Below are 16,948 nucleotides of genomic sequence, written 5' to 3' on the forward strand. Positions count from 1 at the left end.
TGTGTGCAATCTAAGTGTCACATGATCTCAGTACACACACGTTCTGAAAGGCCCCAGAGTCTGCAACACCACTAAGCAGGTGGCACCATGAAGACCAAGGAGCTCCCCAAACAGGTCAGGGACAAAGTTGTGGAGAAGTACAGATCAGGTTTGGGTTATAAATTATCCGAAACTTTGAACATCCCACGGAGCCATTAAATCCTATTAAAAAAAAATGGAAACAATATGGCACCACAACAAACCTGCCAAGAGAGGGCCACCCACAAACTCACAGACCAGGCAAGGAGAGCATTAATCAGAGATGCAACAAGGAGACCAAAGATGACCCTGCAAAGCGCTACAGCGGTGATTGGAGTATCTGTCCATAGGACCACTTTAAGCCATAGACTCCACCGAGCTGGGCTTTACAGAAGAGTGGCCAGAAAAAAGCCATTGCGTAAAGAAAAAAATAAACAAACACGTTTGGTGTTCGCCAAAAGGCATGTGGGAGACTCCCCAAACATATGGAAGAAGGTACTCTGGGCAGAGGACTAAAATGTAGCTTTTTGGCCATCAAGGAAAACGCTATGTCTGGCGCAAACCCAACACCTCATCACCCCGAGAACCCTATCCCCACAGTGAAGCATGGTGGTGGCAGCATCATGCTGTGGGATGTTTGTCCATCGGCAGGGACTGGGAAACTGGTCAGAATTGAAGGAATGACGGATGGCGCTAAATACAGGGAAATTCTTGAGGGAAAGCTGTTTCAGTCTTCCAGAGATTTGAGACTGGGAAGGAGGTTCACCTTCCAGCTGGACAATGACCCTAAGCATACTGCTAAAGCAACACTTGAGTGGTTTAAGAGAAAACATTTAAATGTCTTGGAATGGCCTAGTCAAAGCCCAGACCTCAATCCAATTGAGAATCTGTGGTATGACTTAAAGATTGCTGTACACTAGCAGAACCCATCCAACTTGAAGGAGCTAGAGCAGTTTTGCCTTGAAAATGTGCAAAAATTCCAGTGGCTAGATGTGCCAAGCTAAGAGAGAAATACCCCGAGAGACTTGCAGCTGTAATTGCTGCAAAATGCAGCTCTACAAAGTATTGCCTTTGGGGGTGTGAATAGTTATGCATGCTCAAGTTCTGTTTGTCTTATTTCTTGTTTGATTCACAATAAAACATATTTGGCATGTATAAATCAAATGATAGAAACCCACAAAAAATACATGTCAATTCCAGGTTGTAAGGCAACAAAATAGGAAAAATGCCAAGGTGGTGAATACTTTCACAAGCCACTGTACACAGTATACACACAATTATTTTATTTTTTTACAGGTAAAAAAATGAGAACAAAAACAGGTCAGGCCATGGGTTGCTATTGTTTTGAGAGTGTGATGAGACAGTGTAGGCTACAGGCAGTCTTTTCCCTCCTGGGCGTGAGTGAGGCAGGATGTGTGGAAGGAAACACGTTGAGGACCTGGGCAAGTGAGGGAGTAAGGGTTAAGACCTGAGGAGATCTAGGGTAGCAGAAAACTGAGGGAGGGATCCAGCCCGCTGCAGCAGCAGGTCAAATCTTATCAGCACAGTCATTCACTTACACCATTTTCAAATTAACATTTATTTTTTTGCTTTTAATGGAAAAACAATCTCAATTGATATTACCAAAACGAAACTGTGTAGAAAGGATAATGGACCTAAATTTATTTTAACCTCACTCTGTCCAGCTTTCTAAAAGTATATTGAAATGAAAGCTAGACAGTCAGGGAGAATCGAAAATTCCAAAAGCGATGGAAAGAGGACAATTTTTATAAAACATTTTTTTTACACATTCTGACAGAGGAAATATAATCAATTGTACTTGCAGCCCTCCGGACCTCGGCGAAGACCCACGTGGCAAAACGAGTTTGACTCCCCTGGCTTACACACACACCTACTTGTACATGTGGCCATACACACCTCTCGACCCTTCATGTCCGTCTCTGAAACACTGAAATTAATGCACAGTGTTGGGACGAACCATCCATCCTCTCAGTCAGTCCTTAGTAGGGTTGCAAAATCCTGGTTAGGAGGATTCCGGATTTCCTCCTTATTCCCTCCGGATTCCAGGGTTCCTCCAAACTGGATTTTGGGATAACCAGGGTATTTATTGAAAGTTCCCAGAATTTTCAACCTTAGTCCTTACAGTAAAGTCAGTGGAGTTGCATGGTTTCTCCACTTCCAAGTCAGAGAAGGTTGAGAGATAGCACATCAACATTGAGTCCACCACCACCAGGCCAATTATCAGCAGCAAAAAAGTCTATTGGAGGAAGAATGTAGAATTATCCAGAGGTGACATATGGTAAGGCCATCTTACGCTGAGAGACAGGTCACTGAAATAACAACCATTCAACCACGCTCCCTGAGGGGGGCCATGGCACGCACACACGGAAGTAAACCTACAAAAATAAATATCCAAAAAGTTGTCTTGTCACAGAACAGCATGGGGGTGTTAGTTTGTCAATCAAGTTTTTCCTCTTCGGTTATTTTTTTGGTATTTTTCCTGGGTGTTTTTTCTAGGAAGGTAATATTCATTGGTTTCCAGCATGCGGTGTTGGGCAGTGAGGGTGAATGTGGAGGGCTAGAGATCTTGGTAAGACAGGTAGGACCGTATGCGGGGCGGGATGGGCAGCGTCTGCACCTGCTGGGTGGACATGACCCGTCGTAGTGCCATGCGACACAGGTGCTGCAGGCTGGCAATGCTCTTTGGGCACGCCCAGAAATGCACGCTGCCATCTCGAGACCTGAGAGAGAGAGAGAGTTATTTCCAAGTCGATCTATCCCTCACAACAGCACTGAAAAGGTAGGTACTAGGTAGCTGTAGTCTACCTTACAACAATGCTTCAACCAGTTGTGTAAGAGACCTGGGTGTAACCACCAACATATAGGGGCCGCTGCGCTTCCTATAGCATGCAAATAAAAAGCTGGAAGACCAGTTTTTGGCAGTACATAAAGTCTTGATTGATCACCTGCCACTTGCCTAAAGACTAGGGTTTGTGCAATTCAAACAGGATTAATCCCCCCCAGTATGTAAACGGACTGAGGTATGGGTGTGTGGCAGGGAAGTGTAGGTAAGTGTGTAGGAGTGTGTGTGTGTGTATGTGTGTGTGTAGTTGTGTGTGCCTCACCCAGCTGCTAGGAAACTCCCGTCAGTAGAGAATGCACAGCAGAGGCCGTTAGTGAGGGGAGCGATGGCCTGGGGAGACGTCTCATCAATGGTCCAGAAACGCACCATTCTGGGGGGAGAGGGAGGGACAGACTGACTTAGTGGGTGTGTAGGGGAGGGGGGAGAGAGGGAGGGACAGACTGACTTAGTGGGTGTGTAGGGAAGGGGGGGAGAGAGGGAGGGACAGAATGGGTTAGTGGGTGTGTAGGGGAGGGGGGAGAGAGGGAGGGACAGAATGGGTTAGTGGGTGTGTAGGGGGAGGGGGAGAGAGGGAGGGACAGAATGGGTTAGTGGGTGTGTAAGGGGAGGAGAGAGGGAGGGACAGAATGAGTTACTGGGTGTGTAAGGGGAGGAGAGAGGGAGGGACAGAATGAGTTAGTGGGTGTGTAAGGGGAGGAGAGAGGGAGGGACAGAATGAGTTAGTGGGTGTGTAAGGGGAGGAGAGAGGGAGGGACAGAATGAGTTACTGGGTGTGTAAGGGGAGGAGAGAGGGAGGGACAGAATGAGTTACTGGGTGTGTAAGGGGAGGAGAGAGGGAGGGACAGAATGAGTTACTGGGTGTGTAAGGGGAGGAGAGAGGGAGGGACAGAATGAGATACTGGGTGTGTAAGGGGAGGAGAGAGGGAGGGACAGAATGAGTTAGTGGGTGTGTGTATGGGGGGGGGGTTAGTAGGTGTGTAGGAGAGAGAAGGAGTAAATAAAGAGGGAGACAGCAAGAGGGGCGCTGGTCAGAGAACACATGGGAACTGCACTAGGGCCTAAACAAGCTGGCTGAAATAGAGCATAAAAACACACGACAAACACGTGAACACTGAACTGTAGGATTCATTCATATCGTTCCACTTCAACAGTGGTTTTGTATTTTCAAAGTAAAAAAGGGTCAAGTAAATTTTAAATAAAAGAAGCCATTTATTTTCGCTATTCAATAAAACTTCAAATGTTTTCCCCTCATCCTATCTGAAAATCTCATCATGGGAGCAAAAAAAAAAAATTGTCCGCCATTTTGTGAGGCTCGTTCCTCCTCTCCCTCTATCTAGCACTGCCTTCTCAATGGTAAACACTTAGCAGCCTAACCAATGAAGGGAAGGGCGGGGCTAAGGAGAAAAGGCATCAGCGGTTGATTAATGGCTGTCATGTGAGGGTCATGTGACTAATTCGCAAAGGGGGCCCTGCCTGGCTGCAACAGCTATGCTCTCACTCAGACTTGTGACTCTCTCTCTCTCTGCTTCACAGCGCTCTGCTACTGCTGCAAACACTAACACTTTTTCATCAGCAGAAACAGAGAGCACACAGTTTACCGTATACACTGAAGTGTGACAGCGCAAATGGGTGTGGTGAAGCAGCTATGGCCAACACAAATATACACCAGCACATGCTCTTCACCTGAGGTAGAAGAGAATGCCTTCGAGAGAGGAACAAGTGGACATTAGCTATAAAAATCTCATCCATTTTTAAAGCTGAGCTTTTCTTTATAGGATCCTTCTGATGCGCCAGACACAGGTCTCAGGCTTTGTTCTTTACCGGTCGTCAGCGATGCTGGCGATGTGACGCCCGTCGTGACAGAACGCTACAGAGCGTACCCAGCGATCGTTGGCCCCTCCAGCAAAGATGGGCGAGGGGGGGGGGAAGAGGTGCCTGAAGGAGAGAAAAAAAAAATACATAAAAAGGTCTTAACAACATCGTGTCTTTGCCTTGCCTTAGTTCCTGGCGTGTCTGACTTACGCTAGCTCCAGCAGCACAGTGCCCACGTGGGGGTCCCAGATGATGACCCGGGTGTCGTAGGAGGCGGTGGCGAGCAAGGCTCCGTCGGGAGAGAACTCACAGGACACTACGTCGTTATGGTGACCCTCCAGCTTCCGGATCAGGGAATATTTATCCATATCCCAAAGGAACACCTACAGAAGGAAGAGGTCCATGTTAGAGCCCACGGAATAACGCTATGCAGGGACAAGCATTTAAAAGCTACTAGCACAAAATATCAAAAACAGACAGAATGTCAATTACAAGTAATTAAATGAAGCCAAGAAGAATAAAGCAAGAAATAAACAGAAAAATCATTGTATGCTCAGTGTCATTTTATGGCTTATGTCTTGAACTACAGACCAAACAACGCACAAAATAAATCTCATGCTACTCAAGCAGCAATTCTATGTTATATTACAAAATGTATGTCACTGCACATCTGGTTTCTTAACATAGCTGCTAAAATTGTGCTCCATATAAATTGTCATTTCTATGACCTAGGCTAGCATTTAAACATAAATATCTAATTACAATGTTTTCTTAATACTAACATTTAAGTCTACAGAAAAATGAAAAAAATAAAACAAGTAGTAACTTAAGGTAACATAATGTTACTCCACTGGTTCCACTTTGAGTTTTAGTTCACTGTGATTACAAAAGGCTCGCACCTCCGGCGGTAGCCTACGAAGACACATACTGCAAGAGAAAAAAAACATTTGATGGCCAAAAGGTTGACGCCTTTGGACACACATATTTGCAACATCTGCACACAGTTTAACAGTCAGCCACATGGGTTTAACGATCCTTTGCTCCAGCGCAATGTAATGCCTGCTCAAGAGGAACATGCCTTGTTTGTTAAAACTTTAAATTCATCAGAACAGATCTAAATTACACTTCAATTCTATAGGAGGCTTTAACAGTGATGTTGAATTTCATTGTAACTTTTAGAACCATAACAAGATTGTATAGGCCTATTCAAAACGTAACAAGGAGTTCTGCAAACATTGCACTTGAGCAAAGGTGCAACATTTCCGCTAAAGTAGATGAATGCCATTCCACAATCAAGTCAATGGTTTCTGGGGGCTACTTCAGTTCATGTTCTCCTACTCCCTCCTCTAGCGTTAGTGTGAAATGAAAGGAATCCAACTCATGAGGCTACTGCCTGCATTTTAGGCAAGCTGCACCGCTCTACAGTTTATAAGACAGACAGCTGCCAGTGACTGTATGAGGAAAATCTGTTCCAAAATGGCAGACAGTTACAGTTGCCTCTTTTGTTTTTTGTGATCTTTTTAGTGAGGCTCAGTTCTTTTTAAATGTTTCTGTTCAAGCAATTCAGAGTACAGTTCAAATGTATTGGCACTTTTATTAGAATTTTGGGTGAGGATTGGTGTTCAGTGCTAAGACGAGTGAGTGTAAGTTCAGTCACACTGTATGAGAGACTGTTCTTCCTCTCCCACTATAGTTCTCTCACTCTGTTTAACAGAAAAACATGTGAATGCTAATCAAAGTGGGACATTTCCGTGGGGGAGCCGAAAGAGGAAAATACTGCCCTTTGGCCAATTATGAGGCATCAGAGAATTCAATAACTTACATCATGGTTTTTGACTCCAACATTGTCCATGTAAAATTTGGTAGAGTGTTTGGGACAAAGGCGGACATTTATGGGGATGAAGGCAGTCTGCGGAGCCACAAAGAGTCCTTTCAATTCTCATTTACGCCAACAATGACCTGACCCCTGCACACTAACTCCATTACAAAAGGAGCAGTGTGGCCACAACACAGACAGGTGTGCTGACTGGCCCTTAAATGTGGGCCACAGGAGAAGTCAGGAGGACAAGGGAGAACTAAGGCTTTCAAACTACAATAACTGATGCTCATTATGGAGAGACAAATAAACAATGTAATTCATACAAGTTAGAGACTGTGGGCAGGCGGCGAGACTGACAAAATACTACAAACCTAACAAAATGTCAGTTAAGGTGTGCTTTAATAGGTAGGGTTTCTAATTAAGTGTGTGTGTGTGTGGGGGGGGGGGGGGGATAGAGAGGGACAGTAGGAGGTGAAGGAGAGGGGTAAGGGACTGTGGGTGGGAAAGGTTTTACTTTACTGCCATTTACAATCAACGTTTCATAACTGATATAAAAGGAGGAACTGCGACAGCGGAGGTAGACAAACATGGAGACAGCAGCACCTACGTATGGGAGACCTTGCGGTCAGGTAGGTGCAAGACTGCCCCCTGGGCAGGGGCACAGTGCGTCCCAGCCCGGCAGTAGTAGTGGCACTGGTGCCACCAGCCAGCGGTCTGCACCGGCTGCTTTATGTCAGCGCGGCGCTCCCTCCCTTCAAAAACACTCACACACCTGCCACCTGTGACAGGGAAAGCAAGACACTTATGGACACACAGCCTAACAACAATCTAGCTGCACCCTGCACAAGGAGGATGGCGCTGGCTACAGTAACTAACTACTAGCATGTTGATGCGGTTGTTGCAAAGTGTATCTGAAGTCATAGGGGTCCGATCCCTCACTGGCTGGGCAGCCATCTTGGGGACTACGCCACTTAACCATCTAATTTTCTCTTTACTAAGGTAGAATGTATCAAAAGGGAATCCAAAAATCTTTAGAACATTTCTTTGAATGATTTTGGTCTGCATTGAGGTTAAAAGGTCATTAAATAAAGCGTATCCCCCAGTGTAAAACATCAAGTGAACTGTTTAGATTGTAGATCCAGGATAAATACTGGAACGATTACAAATGTGTGTGATCATTTGTTTAGTCTACATGCATATTAGAATTTTAAATATGTTTCAACTTCAAACAAAGCCAAACCGAACTCCAGCCAGGGATGTTGAACTAGTCATGACACCAAGCATAACGGTCAAGATTCAGTTGATGGGACGGGGGAAGGTGGGAGTGTTTCATTGGTAGGTCATTGAGCATAACTAGACACAAGCAATAGCACACAGAGTAGCAGTTCCCAAAAAGGAGAGAAAGGGGAACAGGTGTACGTACCGATTTACCGGCTCCGACAGAGCAGAGGACTGAGGAGTCTGGTGAGAATGCGCTGCAATAGACCCAGTACTGATGACTACGCAACACTTTCACCATGTTACCTACAACACAGAATCACAGCTGGTTATGATGTGTACATGATGGAAAAATCCACACAAATTATTTGCTTAAGAAATGATTGTGATGAAGTAACAGTGTAACAAAACTCTGCTGATTATGTTTCCAAAGTTTACAGGATTTTCTGCTAAATTTCAATAGGAATAATTTGGCTTTTTTAATTAATGGGCTTAACTAGGGCTGTGACGGTCATGAAATTCTGTCAGACGGAGATTGTCAAGCAAATAACTGCCGGTCTTGCCGTAATTGAACATTAATTAAAACACATTTAGCATCTCCTGGCTTCCACGCACAGCCTACAAGCCACTGATGCAGACCTTTGGAACATCTACATTTTAAAAAGTCTAATAAATCCTTTTAATACAGCCTACCTCACAATAAACCCATTATTTTAGACAGGTGTAAAGAAACAAGAAAATGTAGTCTATTTCTGAAGAAAAGAATAGCCTACTCTTGGACCTGGGCCCAATTTTAACACTACTCTCTGTTCATGTGAGCTTAGAACGCATGCAGGGGGTGGGGGGCCTTTCAAGGTGGAACCCCCAGCAGCAGTAGCTCATTCCACATTCCACTGGAACAAAGGCAACTCATCACATGTTACCTACTTCTTTAGCTTAATGTTTGTGGATGTGCATTAGCTCAACACACAAAAACGACATCTGCATGTATCAGCGTGGCTTGCTGGCACAGCTGTACAAAGCTATGTAAATAACCATGAAAAACAGGTTCAGTTCCAAGATAATAAAACGGAGTCAAGCTAAATCAAAAGATGTTCCTCAGGACTCAGTGTTCTTACCGTCATCTTTCAGGTCCCAGACCCTCAGGGTTTTGTCTCTGGATGCCGATACCAGCATGAGGCTGCCGTCAGGGGCGAAAGTCAGGTCTCGCACTATATCTGTATGGTCCATGAGATTCAGCAACAGCTTTCCTGTAAAGGCAAACAACCCCAGAGTTAATAATAAAACTAAATTAGATAAATGAGTGTGGGTTCCTCACCCATGTGAAAAGTAACAAGAGCGCTGTCAGTTTATAGAGGCGCAGAATATATATATATATTAAAAAAAAAGAGTATAGAGATTGAGTGGAGAAAAGAAAGAAGAATTTAAGAGGGGGAAGAAAGAGGGCTGTCACAAATGAAATCGCCATGTAACTACTAGATCCACCGACTGGGCTTTCTTCTCTCTATCTGATGAAGTAGAGCCCTGGAGAGCTCTATTTCAAAGGCTGGGCCTGGTGTTGACAGTCAGAGTGGCATGGAATACCCTCTGGGTAGACTGACATAGAATAAGTGCAATCAAAGTAATCCAGACTTAATCCCGGTAATTTGTTGCTTCCTGATACACAGTCCCAACACTGGTTCCATTGAGGGAAGGATGGGACTCAATTACAGTAGTTTCTCAAATAGTCTGCCAACAGTCGGCTGACTCCTAATTGGGGTATAATAATCTATTCTAATAGTTATCACAATAACACCCTAATTGTTTTTGATTAGTTTACTCCAATTGGGGGAGGGGTGGTGGTGTTTGGGGAATATTTTTTTCTTTATTATTAATTTTAAAACACGAAAACTAAGAAAAACCTTTGTACGTTTCAAAATGTACGGTGTTACATATTTCAAACCTGGCTCCAGGGATCGTGTGGCATTCTGACATCAATCCAGATCTCCAGTTCACTTTATCCCCTGACTGTCTATAGTCTCTAGGCTTTGTTTCCTGTCCTCCATAGTGGGCCAGAGGGGAAAACACAAACGATTAAATCCTGGGCTACTGTGGTCTGGTGTGAGTTTGGACATTCCAAAAAAATTATAATCTATCCATCTTTTATTTTTAAAGGCATGACTCACACCAGACCACAGTAGCCCAGATACAGAAGCCCATCAGCACAGCAGAAAATGGCAACATGGCTCTGGGACCGGCCCCTGACAACTATATCTCCACCCACTTGCAGCACAGCACAGCTAGCAGTTAACTGTAAATCATTGGCTGTCATGGTGGTATTCCAGTACACACCCTCCCACCAATCAAGTCATATTCTGTGGAGATTACTATTTATCCACACAGAAGTTTGCCAAATACTTTGACTAGGGCATTCTATTTGTCCTCTGTACATATGTAGGCATTAACATATACAGTGTTTCTGGTAGATACATTTTCAAAGGGCCCTGTATGTAGGTGAGAGAGAGACAGAGAGAGACAGAGAGAGAGCGAGAACTAATGAGTCTAGGAGAGCAGGGAGCCTAGCAGGGTTGGGACGTCAGCACTGTTGTTGGCAGCAGCAAGAGAGGGTCCGTGGGCAAACATCATCAATCAGGTTTGTCAGTTACAAAAAAAAACAACCTGGGAGCAGGAGAGGAGGCGCAAGCAAACGACCAGCAGGGCTAATACGAACGTCAACACGTTACATAACCCACTGACTGTCTCCAACACACAGACCATAAAACAGGATGCCAGCTAGAAGTGGGTGTGTAGATGACGAGATGGGTAGAAGGCAATGGCAACCTTGTTTCCCATCTGGAACAGAACAATGAGCATTCTCTTGGCTGTTCTATGAGAATAAAACTCATTTTATAGCCCTGTGTGCATCAGGAACGCTTAGGTAACCCTACTGGGATAGGGTTACATCTACTCTCTTTAATGACAGGCTGCTTAAAAGATTACCAAAAATCTTGCATCTGTGCAACGGGTTGATGTAACAGCAATCAGGCATATGATCCCCAGCGTTTCCCCCATATTCATTTAAATTGTTGCCGACCACTTCAAAAAGTATGTAGAAAAGATCATGGATCAAAATAATATCATCTTTGAGAACCTAGAATTACCCAAATAAAAATACATGGCATGGGGGCCCCACTGACTTTGTTATGTTTGAGTCACTCAGATAGCATAAGAACACAACATAAACCAGAGCAAAACATGAAGAATTGCAGGAAAGTAGCTTTAAAAAACTGCCATTTCTTCTCAGCGCAATGAGTGTAGAAATGCAGAAAAGTAGCTTTAAATTGTCTTTTTCAAATTTCTCTGCCCATGACAAAATGTGTATAATTGCAGGAAATGCCCTTAAAAACATCTATCTGCGGCCAAGAAGGGGGCCTCTAAATAATAAGCCCAATTTTGATAAAGAAAAAACCCTGGAGTGTCAAGTTAAAGTATATTTGTAGCATTTAACGCATTCAAAGACTTTTGGGGGTTTTCCCAATTAGGCAAATATTTATTTAAAGCCGCTCAGTTGGATTATAGGTTCTAATGCTTTTGAAGGGGAAATTATATTTCAGATCCTGACAACATAATTGAATTTTTCATTCATTTTGGAGTACAATGTCATTTTAAAAAGTCACCAGCAGTGACCTCAGTCATGAACAAAGGCAGAAGGGTGAGGTGGACTTTCTGGAATGAAAACTTAGCCCAGGATTTGTGTGGAGAAAGTAGGTTCGATAAACCCACCTATGAGGCTTCAACTTCGTCTCTACTAAGAACAGGCATGCTGATTCTATAACTTGCATTGGTACATGGAACAATGTACTGTGAAAACAGAAGAGTATAGCTGGTTGTGATGTTTAATCAGGTTCTCACCAGTATAGACGTCCCAGATCTTGATGCGTCCGTTGTTGAGGCCCGTGGCAAGCAGCAGCTGGTCCTGACCGAACTTGAAACGGTGCCACTCGATGTTGACGCAGCGACTCTGCTTCTCTGGCACTGACGAGCCGAAGGCCAGGCCCCACACGACGTCACCGCAGTCGATGGTGTGCTCCCTGGGCTCACCCACTGGCACCACTGTTCCCCCATCGCTGTTCTGCCGCGACAAACGCTGACGGCCTGCTCTGTTGGAGCCTTCCCCACCGCTGGAGAGTGGGATAGAAAGAGAGGGGTAAATGTGGAAAGATGGGGAGCGAGATGGAGAGTTCAGAGAAAGAAAAGGAACAGAAATGGAGGACAGGGAAAGGAGAGTTACAGGTAGGCCTACAGTGCGATGATCACATTACTTTTTAATGTAACAAACCTGAATTAAATTGATCCAGGTGCCAAACAGCTAAAAAAACAATGCACATTCAGGAGGAGAGCACTGAGTGATACATGCAGTCGAAGTGGTGACACGGTTGGCGAACACGTTCCATAAGTTTCATCATATTGTTAAGAACGATATTATGATGATTATTCCCAATTGGAATTTGGCCTCCAGAAAATCTAAATATCACAGCAGACTGACTTTTAAAAACACCTTGATTGTCCCTCTCCTTCTTACATCTAGTCATTTAGCAGACGCTCTTATCCAGAGCAACTTACATGAACAATTATGGTTAAGCACCTTGATCAAGGGCACAGAGATTTTTCACCTAGTCGGCTTGGGGATTTCAACCAGTGACCTTTCAGTTACTGGCCCAACGCTCTTAACCGCTAGGCTACCTGCAGACCAAAGGTTCTTCCTTCTGAGGTTTGATCTGCTGGGTGTCCAAGAGACAGGCACACCCGTCTCAATGATTGGGTGAGTCAAACATCTTGTGCTATTCTATTTTTTTAATATTATATTGTATGTATGTATATCAATAGAATGAAAGATTATAAACAAATAACAAAGATTCAGTTGTTACATTGTTTTTATTGACAGCACAGGTAATGTGATTGTGTAATGACTAAATTCTATTTGTATTGTTTCGTCAATTATAGACAGCCCCTGAAGAAAGCACAGAGAGAGAGAGACACTGCCTATGAGTACAACACAGACAGAGACAAAACATGAAGAAAGCCAAGTAAATATGTAAATCATTCAATTTAGTGTACAGTAAAAATAAATGAAATACAATGTGTTTTTATAAAGAAAAAGGAACTGTCAATTATTTTTTTTACCAAAGGAAGAAGGCCATGCCTTGCTGGTCTGAAAGTTTGAGAAAGGCTGTCAGAGGAACGCGTCTGTTTCTCTCATATGCATATCTTTGTCTATTAAACCTTTAAATATATAAGTTGTTGGCCTTATATTTTGCATCTTGCACACCTTGACCGGTTTTCAATTTCTAACAATCTCTCTCCATTAGACAGGACTTGCCTAAACAATTCTGGCCTGGTTACCACAACAACACCCAATAGGCAAGACAAAACAGTGTACAACATCATGTCTACAAGCTGAAAAGGTTCTGGGGGCATCGCATGACATTATTGTGTGGAAAAAGAGCCAGCTCTGCAGAAAGGCAACTGATAATACAAGCCACGTGTCCTTGGCAGCTTGCTCCACAGCACACTGACCTGTTTCCTCCTCATAGGGAAGGATAGCACAATGAACTACTAGAATATTCTAGAAAGAGACCAATAACTCAACTAGAACTGTAAACAACAATTTGGACTATCAGAATCTAGAATGAATTTCAAGTTCTGTGGTGTTATAGAATGCTGTGGATATTAGAAATCAGATTGGATGCACCTATGATTTAGTCTGGCTGACACCTAACTCAAAGTCCTCCTGACTTCAGAGTCTGGAAAAGCTATGTTGATGTCAGCACGATGCGTCAATAACGGGGCTGTGCTTTTTAAATTATTTGTTCTCCTCTGTGTCTTTCTCACTCAAACACCCACATGGACAGCCACCTACAGTCCCTGAGCGTCCACCCCCTTCTAATACAACTGTTGGATTTTCAAACCCAAACAATGCGAGGTATCAACCCCCCCCCCAAAAAAAGTCAGAGAACCAATCAAAACTCAGCAAGAATAAAGCACAACTCTGTGCAAATACTGCATTCACAACAGCCTCCTCTCCATCCCAGTATGTCAGCGCTACATCTCTGACCATGTGAGCCACGTCAGCCAGGCTACCGAGGCCCATGACGACTTAAAAAGGAAATAGGAGGCTGTAGCCATTAAATAATGTCAAAGTGCATTTACAGCCCTCAACCTTGTTTTAGTATTGATTTGATGTGTAATTGTTTACAGAAGGGTTTACAGGCGGAAATGTAGAAGTTGACTTCATGGCAGTAAACCATACATTATTTTACAACATAAGGACATAGTAATAAAACCCTAAGCTGCTATGTTTTGCTTTCTCTTGCCAAAGACAAGACCGCCTTTGTACATGTTTGACTGCATTTTAAATCAGCTTTCGTAACGTGCCAAAATGATAACACAAGGCCCTTGAGTATATTTCCACTAATGAATAACAAGAAGCAGTGTTCTTTCCTCTAACTTGGTTTACCCAAAACTCCTCATTAATGAAAGTCCACTCTACGTTATCAACAATCAGCTGTTGCTTAAAAAAGTAGACTCGAGTACAGAACAACGTTAAGATATTCAAGCAAAACAAAAGTACATATTGTAAGAAACACTAGGAGACAGGAAGCAACAATAACTAAAATGATGTAATTCTTTAGAGAAATATCAATAAAGGATCAGTCTGTTGAGGGGCATGAACACGATTGTTTGGGCTACAATGGGAGTTTTCCAAACCCTGTTTCACCCTGCAGTGGCCTTTGTAAGTGTGCAGTAAGGTGAGATGTATCAGTGCGACCTGTGGAGTGGAGGAGCGCTGAAAGGGCCTTAAAAACACCAGATAATGTAACAAGCAGGGCAGCCGCCAAACAAATACCCAGTGGGCACCAGCAACACACCAGCACATGCCACATTCACTGTCTCTCTTGCTCCCCTGCCCTCTACTGCTGTCTCTGCCAAATAGGACTCCACATCAATCAGTGCATTCATTGCAAAGACAAATGAGTTAGGATATTCAGAAACTTGAAACATTGTTGAATTTCAAAACTCTAAAGGAATTGTTGCCTCTATAGGCCTCCCTCAAAATGTAAACAGACCTTTAAAGTAGGGCCTAACCATTTGTTTTCTGTGGTTAGACCTAGTACAGGTACTTACAAATTCTTCAGGCATTTTGACCAGGGAACGAGCCTCACGATGCGATGCCCTTGAGACCAAGCAAAGTAGGAACCATCAGGTGCAAAGGCTACAGTCCAGGTCTCTCGCCCAGACTTCTGGTCAAAGGGAGCAACAGGCACTAAGAGTTCACCGATGAACTTTGCCTTACCTGGAAACAGAAACAAGAGACCAGTCTAGGATTGAAAGCACAAATAACACAATGACATGGTGCTTGTGAGCAACATCTGAATGACAGTGTAGAAAATATGCTTCAGGCCCAACTGGCCATAAGCCTGTTGGAACCAGCCTGAAAGCTGCGTTTATCATTCTATTACACCAGCCTGGTCGCTGCATTCCTCAATCTATTTCACTTCATAGTGAAATAAAATGAACACCGATCAGGCTGGTTCCACCAGGCCAAACTGACCTCTGGTGTAGCTGGATATGAATGTTCAATGTCAGAACTGATGCCTGAAATTATTTTTACTGAGAGTCTGAGAGTCAAGACTGTTTTGTTATTAGACGTCATTAGAAATGAGAATGAAGTTGGCTATAATATACCACATATTATTAGCCCAACTAACGCATTTTAACTGGGTACCATAAATATATGGTTGGCCAAGTAAATGAGACAACATATATCACGGGTTTTTACGCAACAGTGTTGCATCAAAACACCCGTTTTATAAAACATCTAGAGTACGTGAGAGATCGGTGCGCTCCACCGACTAGTGAGGAATGAGTCATACTGCAGAAACGTAGTTAGCACCACCCCAGAAGGACATGGGAAACAAAGTGTGCCGACTGCTGGCGCTGTGGGTGGGCACAAAGTTTCTACCATACTGTCTTTGGTGTGGGGCCACTGGGTATCATCGGTGGGGACATGGTGAATATGGGACAGGCAGTTAGTGTGCGAGTCTCTAGTTAAAAAGGGTATAGGTTATGGAAGAAACGACTTGACCTATAAAATAAATAAAGTAAGACTACTTATGGCGTCATCGACAGATAAAAAGGTGTAAAATAGTAGCTAGCTAATACATATCAACTAGATAGCTGAATATTCACACATTGTCAACCCCTCCCCCAAACACAACAGAGCAAGATAGTGAAAAGAATCTCAACTTACCTATTTCATTTTCATTTACAGAATCTGGGAAGCTTGCCATCTAAATAGAAACCGAATCCGTGGAGAAAAGCCTATTGGTTTAATAACAAAGGTTTTTGGGGGAAATAAACAAAAAAAAAAGTAGCTAGCTGCTAATTTTAATATCGCGTGAGCCCAAAAAAATCTATTATATTTGTAAATATCTTCTTTACAATCCGTGTGCAGACTAGGTTTTGATAAATTCAGCTGGATGGCTAAAATCTGCGTTTATTAAAATCGACGAAATTATTGCGTTACAGCACACCACTGAATACAGACAACGGCGAAATACAATGGCTGAAGCGTAGACTAGATGGCATCTTTTCATTCTATAGGGAGAGCTTTCCGTCACACGTCATCAGTTACCAAGGCGATAAAATGGCACCGCCCCTTCATCTGTAAGCGTTTTCAAGTTTTCCCTCTCATTTATCACCATTGATATACAGTATTTCGCTCTTATTGGGCACCGTTCTATTGCAACGGCAAATAGTATATATCACAATATGTTATATTTCCAACCAGAGCTCCTTTTCTGTTGAAGCTTAAAGCTGTGGGGAGGGGGACAACAAAGTCAATTTTGCATAATTTACATTGGGGGATGGGACACATCACAGACATGACACACATTTGTGTCAATGGTCACGTGACCGTTACCATTCATAAACAAGAATGTCACAATACCAAAGATTGTTTATGCTGCACCTATATTCCTTTCTGACTGTAACAATAAAGATGTGTGCAACCGGTGCACTATAGTATCTATTCCCAAAATGTTTTGTCTTAGCAAGAAACATTTCACTTCAAATCTAGCTCACAAAAGTCCTAGGTCTTCCTCTTTCTTCAAAAAGATAGGCCTCACCAGGAGCCTGATGTTGGGTGATAACAGTACTTTTCACGAGTCAGTTGTGAC

General features: G+C 43.3%; 1 protein-coding gene across 1 annotated transcript; it reads right to left on the reverse strand.

The window, feature by feature from the left end:
* Positions 1 to 1,279: 1,279 nt before the first annotated feature.
* LOC106581251 (WD repeat and SOCS box-containing protein 1) lies at positions 1,280 to 16,366 on the reverse strand. The gene is made up of 9 exons (XM_014163179.2): positions 16,021 to 16,366; positions 14,895 to 15,063; positions 11,622 to 11,890; positions 8,849 to 8,980; positions 7,936 to 8,036; positions 4,904 to 5,076; positions 4,703 to 4,816; positions 3,144 to 3,251; positions 1,280 to 2,759 (listed from the first exon to the last, which is right to left on the reverse strand). The coding sequence occupies exons 1-9, from the start codon at positions 16,058 to 16,060 to the stop codon at positions 2,597 to 2,599; spliced, it is 1,269 nt and encodes a 422-aa protein (XP_014018654.1). The 5' UTR covers positions 16,061 to 16,366; the 3' UTR covers positions 1,280 to 2,596.
* Positions 16,367 to 16,948: the final 582 nt, after the last annotated feature.

Source organism: Salmo salar, chromosome ssa20, assembly GCF_905237065.1.
Source record: "Salmo salar chromosome ssa20, Ssal_v3.1, whole genome shotgun sequence".
NCBI classification, from domain to species: domain Eukaryota; kingdom Metazoa; phylum Chordata; class Actinopteri; order Salmoniformes; family Salmonidae; genus Salmo; species Salmo salar.